This window comes from Eublepharis macularius, chromosome 5, assembly GCF_028583425.1.
Source record: "Eublepharis macularius isolate TG4126 chromosome 5, MPM_Emac_v1.0, whole genome shotgun sequence".
Taxonomy (NCBI): domain Eukaryota; kingdom Metazoa; phylum Chordata; class Lepidosauria; order Squamata; family Eublepharidae; genus Eublepharis; species Eublepharis macularius.
This window is the reverse complement of record NC_072794.1, coordinates 99,513,950-99,522,712: the sequence shown is the minus strand read 5'-3', so window position 1 is coordinate 99,522,712 and position 8,763 is coordinate 99,513,950. Positions and strand designations below refer to the sequence as shown.

At 43.8% G+C, this 8,763-nt stretch overlaps 1 protein-coding gene across 1 annotated transcript; it reads right to left on the bottom strand.

Moving 5' to 3' along the window:
• Positions 1 to 51: 51 nt before the first annotated feature.
• LOC129330569 (von Willebrand factor C domain-containing protein 2-like) lies at positions 52 to 8,709 on the bottom strand. The gene is made up of 3 exons (XM_054980650.1): positions 8,229 to 8,709; positions 1,735 to 1,864; positions 52 to 1,281 (listed from the first exon to the last, which is right to left on the bottom strand). The coding sequence occupies exons 1-3, from the start codon at positions 8,544 to 8,546 to the stop codon at positions 1,094 to 1,096; spliced, it is 636 nt and encodes a 211-aa protein (XP_054836625.1). The 5' UTR covers positions 8,547 to 8,709; the 3' UTR covers positions 52 to 1,093.
• Positions 8,710 to 8,763: the final 54 nt, after the last annotated feature.

Sequence of the window (8,763 nt, the reverse complement as noted above, 5' to 3'; positions counted from 1 at the left end):
GGGGACAATACTACAGGGGAAGGTTGAGGATGTGGCTAAGTGGTATAGTATCCGCTTCACATGCAAAAAGTCCCCCAATCTCTGGCATCTTTACTTAAAAGGACAGGTAAGAAGTGATGTGAAAGAAATCTACTGGAAACCCTCCACAGTCCAAGTAGACTATGCTGACCTAGCTAGACTAGTTATTTGAGTCGGTAGAAGGTTATTGCATGTGTTATCTAGCTATTCATAAAAACATAAGAAAAGCCCTGCTGGAACAGACCAGATTCCAGCATCCTCTCTCACACAGTAGTCAGCCAGTTATCCCTGTCTACTCTCTACCCTGTGGATAATTTTATAAAACTCTATCATGTCCCTCCTTAATCATCTCTTTTCTAAAATTGAAAAGTTCCAGACTCTTCAGCCTTTTCTCATAGGAAAGATGCTCCAAGCCCTTAATCATCTTGGTTGCTCTCTTCTGTACTTTTATCAGCTCTGCAATGTCCTTTTTGAGATATGATGGCCAGAACTGCGCTCTGTTCTGCGTACAGCATCCCAAATGAGGCTGCACACGGGTATTTTAATATTGGCCGTTTTATTTTCAATCCCTTTCCTAATCATCCCCAACATAGAGTATACCTTTTCATCCATTTCATTACAGAATTTAGGGTGAGCCACTTTAAAGTTGACTGTGGTATATTACACTAGTGCCTTTTGTTAGCCCGAAAGAGGGCCTGGGTCTAGCCTAAAGAACTGGGTATATATGGCTAAGTAGCCTAGGAGATTAGACCAATTGCTTGCTCTGCGGTTGTTTATTATTGCTTGTTCCATGGTTACATAGGGCTAGATGTTTAATCAGTGCAGGCTGTATCTGAACACAACTGAAGTAGAACAGATGGTTGAAAAGTTTGTCTGGGGATTGAGTAAAGGTGATACCCTAAATAAAGAGGCATATTGAAGGGTCCTGGCAATGCTTGTTATGTCCCATGCGTCATAGTTCAGGACATTCATGGGAGAAAATAAGGAGCTGGTGGACAGGGACTGTTTGTATGAGTGGGGATTTGAGACGTATTAATCTGGTGGGTTGGCTGAGGAATTGCTGGGTGTAAACAACTCAGGCATGGTGTCCAGCTGGTGTAGTCTGGCAACCCTGTAATAGCTCACATTTGGCTACACGATTTCCTTCCCAGTAGCCAGCATCTTGGCCATCATGACAACGGCAAAGTGTACAGTGCCCCACCCAGATGCTTTCCCCAGAAGGGATGATTTGATGCCGGCTCCCATCCACGTAACAGTTGGGCCCTGTGGAGAAATGACATGTATTAGAATTTATCAATGTTTACCTTTCAGAAGCCTTTTTGAAAAGGCTAGTACTAGAGAGATTCTCCTGAGAGACAATTCTACTCCTGGGCCCCAAAAAGTGCAGCTTATCTAGTGTCTACAATACCCCAGGTTCTTAATCTGAAGAAACAGCCTAAAGACATCTGGGAAGCTTCTTCGCTTAGGGCAGGAACCAGGGCCCAGTATCTGCTAGCTCATTCAAGAAAGGGGGGTTTGATGTCACAGGTGAATCTGTCTCTTCATTAACTCTTAAGTACCCTTCCCAATCCAGTTTTTTTAACTTGCTCAGCCTTGCTTGTCCCTTCCCCTTTCCAGACAGGAACCCTTAACTGATCAAGGAGAGTGAGTCAAGAGGACTGCCACCCCACATGAAAGTTGTACACCTGAGTAGTTTTGTAGACAGTGGTCCCTTACCATCCTTGCAGGAGGGGCAGCAGAGACCCTTCTCGTAGACGGGATTGACACATGGTGGAGGGGCGCAGTCTGCCACTAGGCAGCGAGCTATGCCATCCATATCACAGGTACACTGCTCACACTCCGATGGCTATGAGAAAGAAAGGTTGGTCAGGGTGTTTATCTGTATATAATTTTAATGTGAGCTGACTGTTAAAGTGCACTTGCCACTGGTTAGACGCACATAGTTCTTTCTTCCCCTAATGAAAGAAACCACTTAGGATCCAGCCAAGAAGTACTCTTCCCTACCATCTCCGAGCAGATGTTAATGAAAAAGGGTGTGAGAAATAAAATACTGAACAAATATTCAAGCTGATATCTGTGTAAGATGCTTGGAGTAGCGGAAAAAACTGCCCACTGGAAGCATGTAGGTGGGGGAGTCCCATGGCGTAGTCAGAAGACAGTAGGCAGGGGAGTCCCGTGGCATGGTCAGAAGACATAGTAGGCAGGGGAGTCCCGTGGCATGGTCAGAAGACATAGTAGGCAGGGGAGTCCCGTGGCATGGTCAGAAGACATAGTAGGCGGGGGAGTCCCGTGGCATGGTCAGAAGACATAGTAGGCGGGGGAGTCCCGTGGCATGGTCAGAAGACATAGTAGGCGGGGGAGTCCCGTGGCATGGTCAGAAGACATAGTAGGCGGGGGAGTCCCGTGGCATGGTCAGAAGACATAGTAGGCGGGGGAGTCCTGTGGCATGGTCAGAAGACATAGTAGGCGGGGGAGTCCTGTGGCATGGTCAGAAGACATAGTAGGCGGGGGAGTCCCAAGGCATGGTCCGAAGACATAGTAGGCAGCAAGTTAAGCAGGCCTGAGTCTGGTCGGAGCCTGGATGGCATACTGCTGGCAGCCCCATGTCCACCATGAAGGAGAAAGATTAAACAAAAACGAATCAGAGTAGTTCTGCTTTTGTTTTGGAACCTCCACATGTACTGCTCGAAGAGCAAGGTCAGGCGAAAGCAGAGTTCATCCTGCAGCTGAAAACCTAGGCACGTTCCTAGTTCTACCCTCACTGGGGCAAGTCTGCTTTCAATTCCACCTCTACAGCACAGAATGACGGCATTGGTAGTATTCCAAGATAACTGTTCAGTTGTTCCCAGGAGACGCTTATCCTACTCACTGCAGTTTTTATACAATCCACTATGCAATATATGCATACATGTGTATAGGTCTACACATTATATGCATTATAATAACCAATGTAAAGAAACAGAAGAAAAAGAGAGCTGTTCCACAAGATCCAGGAAATCAAAGGGGAATTCAAAACACGACTAGAGATGCTGAAAGATCAGTCTGGAAATACAGAATCTGATCAGGACAAAATAAAGGAAAGATGGAAACAATACCCTGAAGAACTATATAGAAGAGATGGAAGGATGACAGATTCCCTCAAAGAAGAATATTTTGATGAAGAACCTGAAATCTTAAAAAGTGAAATGAACCTGCACTCAAAGAAATTGGGAGAAATAAATCATAAGGAGTACTGTAGATGGAATACCAATAGAATTATTTCAAGCTACAGAAACCATCAAAATCTCAACTAGAATATATATGGAAAGCAAAGCAATGGTCCACAGACTAGAAACGCTCAATCCACAATTCCCAAAAAAGGTAATGCCAAAGAGTGCAGCAACAATCAGACCATCATGTTAATTTCCCACGCAAGCAAAGTGATGCTCAAAATTCTATAGCCAATGTTCTTATTGTACATAGAATGAGATACACCAGACATTCAAGCTGGATCCAGAAAAGGAAAAGGCACTAGAGACCACATTGAAAATTTATGATGGCTAATGGAGGACACTAGGAAATTTCAGAAGAAAATCAGCAAAGCTTTTGATCATGAAAAGCTATGGATGTGTTAAAAGAAATGGGTGTGCCACATCTGATTGTGTTGATGCCCAACCTGTACTCTGGACAAGAGGCTACTGTTAGGACAGAATCTGGAGAAACAGAATGGTTTCCAATTGGCAAAGGTGTCAAACAGGATGTATATTATCTCCCTATCTGTTCAACCTATATGAAGAACATCCATAAGGAAAACTGGATTAGATTAAGAAGAAGAGTGAACATCGGTGGACCGAACATTAGTAGTCTGAGATATGGGCCGTCATCACATGGGCTTTTTTTTAGCGCTAAAATGGCGCTATTTCCCGGCAAACACCCACCTTATTCCAACACTGATGCGATTTCCTCATTGCTGTTTTTTGCTTGATAGTTGCGATATTTTGTGCCTCAGTGTGAATGCCTCACATCGATGTATTTCGCCTCGCAACGTCCTATGCCCTCCCTTCAATCCCAGAATCCATTTCTTCCTGCGACTCCCCTTTTTTTAATTTTATTATGTCCTTATAACGCCACAACGCCATAACACAATGCAAACTTTCTGCTGAAGTAAAAATGACTCAATCGCCATGGCAGAGTCTTCAGCGATGGGGATCACGTCAGACAGGGAGTTTTCTGCGGGTAAAGGGCTATTTATATAATTTCAAAGTTGGAAAAACAAAAGGGTCGTAATGTTTTGCTCTAACGGAATGTTTATATGCTGTTATTCCGTTATAGCGGAATTAAACGCCAGAATAATAAAAAAAAGGGGGGGAGGAGCTGCTTCTGCGCGGTTAGAGAGAACAGAACAGAGTGCTTCGGTGTGGACAGCTGGTGGCGCGAAGAGCTGTTAGGTGACCCAAAGAAACGTTACTGTGCCGATAACAGGTAGGACGCTATATGCTGTAAATTTAACGGAAGAGATGCCCGTGTGACGACGGCCATGGAGATGGCACCATGTTACTGGCAGAAAATAGTGATGATTTGAAATGACTACTAATGAAGGTAGAAGTGCCAAAGCAGAATTACAGTTGGACATCAAGAAGACAAAAATAATGACTACTGAGGAATTACACAGTTTTAAGGTTGACAATGAAGACATTGAAATTGTTAAAAGATTTTCTATTCCTTAGCTCAATCATCAATCAAAAGGGAGACTGCAACCAAGAAATCAGAAGAAGATTGAAACATGGAAGAGCAGCTGTGAGGGAACTGGAAAAAGATCCTTAAGGATAAGGACGTTTCTCTGGGGACCAAGATCAAGATAATCCACACTATGATATTCCCCATTACTATGTATGGATGTGAAAGTTGGACAGTGAAGAAAGCTGAGAGGAAGAAAATTGATGCATTTGAAATGTGGTGCTGGAGGAGAGTTTTACTGATACCATGGGTGGCCAAAAAGACAAATAAGTGGGTTCTAGATCAAATCAAGCCTGAATTCTCCCTAGAAGCTAAAATGACAAAACTGAGGTTATTGTACTTTGGTCACATCATGAGAAGACGAGATTCACTGGAAAAGTCAATAATGCTAGGAAAAGTGGAAGGCAGCCCAAAAAGAGGGCGACCCAAGATGGCTTGACTCAATGAAAAAAGCCATGTCCTCCAGTTTGCAAGATTTCAGCAAGGCTGTTCATGATAGGACCTTTTCGAGATCTTTCATTCATAGGGTCACCATAAGTCAGAAATGACTTGACAGCATGTGACACACACATAGATCTATGCAAGGCCTGTTTTATAGGTTTCAAGAAACATTGTAATTTCACAGCGTGCCATCTTAGCCGTATCTGTTTTCTTCATCAAGGGAAATGAGTGTACAGATATGTCAAAAATACATACTTGAGAGACGTAATAGACCACATACCATGATTGGTCAGTTGTCACATCTGCCTTTACTTAAACGTTAGCAAAACAGATGGGTAGCTGCACTCTGGATCTATTTCAGGTGAGTAGCCATGTTTGTCCACAAGTTGAAAAGCACGATGTGGGTCCAATAGCACCTTAAAGACCACCTAGATATCCAAGGTATGAGCTTTGACTCTCAGAAGCTTCTACCTTGGAAATCTAAGTTGTCTTTAAGGTGCTATTGGGTCAGGCTGTTACTCTGGATCTGTAATCCCAAACTTTTCTCGTAAAGTGTAAAACATCCCATTCTTGCTGTTGTAAATTCCGTATATAATTGGCGCAGTTCAGGAATTACACCAGTAATGGGCAGTATCAACCCAAACAGGAATGATTCTAGTATTTTTGAAGTGCTGTTGAAATGAAGAGATTCTGTTCTGCTCTCCTGCCAACTCTACCCACCTAGAAGTTAGCTTACAACCTGAAATATCCTTGCAGCTGGAAACTGAGAAAACCTGTAGCTTCTGTTAAGAAAAACAGATGCACTTTTCCATGAATATAGGGATTAAGCCCTCCCACCAAGCATTGCTAGATCAAGTTCGTTCTTAAGATATCCTGCAGAAAATACTAGCATCTTTGTTTGTCTCCTCATCTCTCATTCAATCTGTTACTGGCATTCCATGATGAGCCCAACCACAAAGGGAAACCAAAGAACAGCTACCAGTGCCGTTACTTTGCTCCCTTTGGAAAGTAAAAGTCTAGTATCATATTATTTGTGTCCCTTTCCTGCCTGAGCAGTTCTGAAGCATGTTCACCATTCCAAATCCCCACCCAAGGGAAAAGCTTCCAGAACACACCTGCCTGTATGAAATTCCATCTCTGCTCACAGATCTAGGATGATGAGAAAGTTTAGGATCTCCTAAGATAATTTGTTTTTCTAAACCTGCCTTAGCCCTGCTATCAGTTCTTAGAGAACTTGCACGGTATCCTGGTACCCTGAACTGCTGAGTGGTTGCCATGCAACCCCAGAGAAACTAAATCTGGGTCGGTAGGACTGCAGAGAGTTTAAAGACCTTTATCTCTGCTTTTCAAAAGCCTTTGACTTTGGTCAGGACTGGTAGATGGAACTGTGCTAAAGATAGATCACAAGGGACAGTCAATAAATTTGGTCTATTCAATAAGATGGGGAATTAAACGAGGAAGGAGATCTGCCCTTTCTGGTTAACTACATAGACTGGCTTTTTCTGCAGCTATGCACATATTTTTACATAGCTCCATTCACACACACATTTGCAAACACTCAATTCATGGCATTCATAGAGGGTAAGAGATGTGAAGGCCCTCCTCCTCCCCAAACAGAACATTTAAATAACTTATGAAATATTTTCTGTGAAATAAGTAAAATAGTTTAACAAAGCTTCATCTACTCAAACATGGAACATGAAAATCTGAGGGCTTTTTCACTTTTTTAATGCAAATTTTGCTGGTCACTAAAAAATTCTGGTTTTTTTCCCCCCCTCTTTTGAATAAAATCCTATTTTAAAAAGGCAACATTTTACTTACTCCATGACTGGGATATTTGAAGGAACATTAAAAGCAGCTCATGTGAAATACTTTTCTTTTGAAACGAGTGAAGTGGCTTTTTAAAATACAAGGTTTTATTTGCTCAAAATGTATAGTATGAAAAGGTAGGATGACTTTTTTCCACTGGAAAAATGTAGATATTTGGGGGAGTACTAGAAGAAAACATCTATGAAATAGGTTTTTCTGGTTTGGAATGAGTGATAGCGTAGCTAGGATAGCTTAGGGTGCAATTTTCTTTTAGGGTGCAATTTTCTTTTAGCATTGGGTATATTTGAAAATTTGCTTGTAGAAATTTATACTATTTTATATGCTAAGTTATAATGTATTTTATGTTGTTAAATCAGCAAAATTGGTTTAGTCATAGGAATAAAAGTACTGCATTTATTTCAATTTCCCCAAAAACTTCACCCCCCCCCACCAAAAGCAAGGTGGGGAATCAGGTTCTTTCTATGAGTTCAAGATTTCTGGAAAGTTTATGTCTCTACTGCAAATTTTACATCTTAATCTTCATCCTACGGGGCAAACCCTGTCTCCCTTTGGTAAGTGCAGGCTGATTGTCAAGTGCTCCCTCACCCACTGTGCCCAGGAGTGCCAAGATAGTTTGAGCTGACTCAGATCTTAAAAATACCATCTGCAGTTTTAGCAGTGATAGATAATAACAGCTCTGGAAAAAAGTGTTGTGCTGACCAGTAACAGGCCTTAAAAACAGATTGTGGGGGGGGGGGGCGGCGGCAGATGGTTCAAAGTAGTAACTTGGCAGTGTAGGCCAATAGCGCCCCCTCTAGTCTCTAGAATTGTCAATTAACTTTGGTTTTAAGTTAGTATCTTTACAGGGCATCTCATTTTACAAGCACTCTGTTGCACTGGCACTTCTCAACAAGGTTAAGGAGAGTAATGGCTTTTTGTGTCTCCTAATTAATTTCTTTGTTTGCATTACTTTTCTCCTGGTTATGATGATTCTGACTTCCAGGGTTAGAAGCACCTATCCCGCACATGTAGTATAGTTCTAATTATACCCTCGATCTATACTATTAATGCTTGTAAAACGTGCTTGGAAAGGACCTTCTACCTACCACTAGCTTTTCCCACAGCAAAATTTGACATTCTGGCTAAACGTAATCCCCCGCAGGTCCACATTTCAGACTTTTAATATCTGGTGCCAACTGGGCTCAGCCCAAGCCACTTGCCAGATAGCCACGCGGCTCCCCTACCTGGAAATGCTGTCCCAGCTCATAAACCTGGCCACGGTATTCACAGCCGACACGTTCGCAGCGCGGGCAGCAGTCACTGGGGTAGTGGCTGACGTGGATGCAGGCAGGTGGCAGGGCGATGCAGTCGGTGCGAGCGCACGCTGGCCCCTCGGGCGTGCACTCACACTGGGTGCAGTGGTCACTGTCCAGGAAATACCACTCGCCCACGTAGTAGAGGCTGCCGTTCGCGTCACAGGTGCTCACTGGCCCAGCCAGTCCTGGGCTGGGCACCAGAGCCAGCATCAGCACGAGCCTCACCTCTGCCGCGGCGAAAGGCATCGCTAGACTCACGCGACAAAGCCGAGGGCAGGGCAGGGGGGAACGACATCCAGCCGCCAGCCTAACCCACTCGGCGGAGCTCGGAAAGTCCCACCTGGAGGTGCTCGCCCAGGCTGCGGCTGATACCCGCCCAGGCCAGCCCCAGCATACCTCGGCCTTTGTGCCGGCGCCTCCCGCCCCTTAGTGAAATCCAAGCCCAGCCCGTCCCCACTGAGGC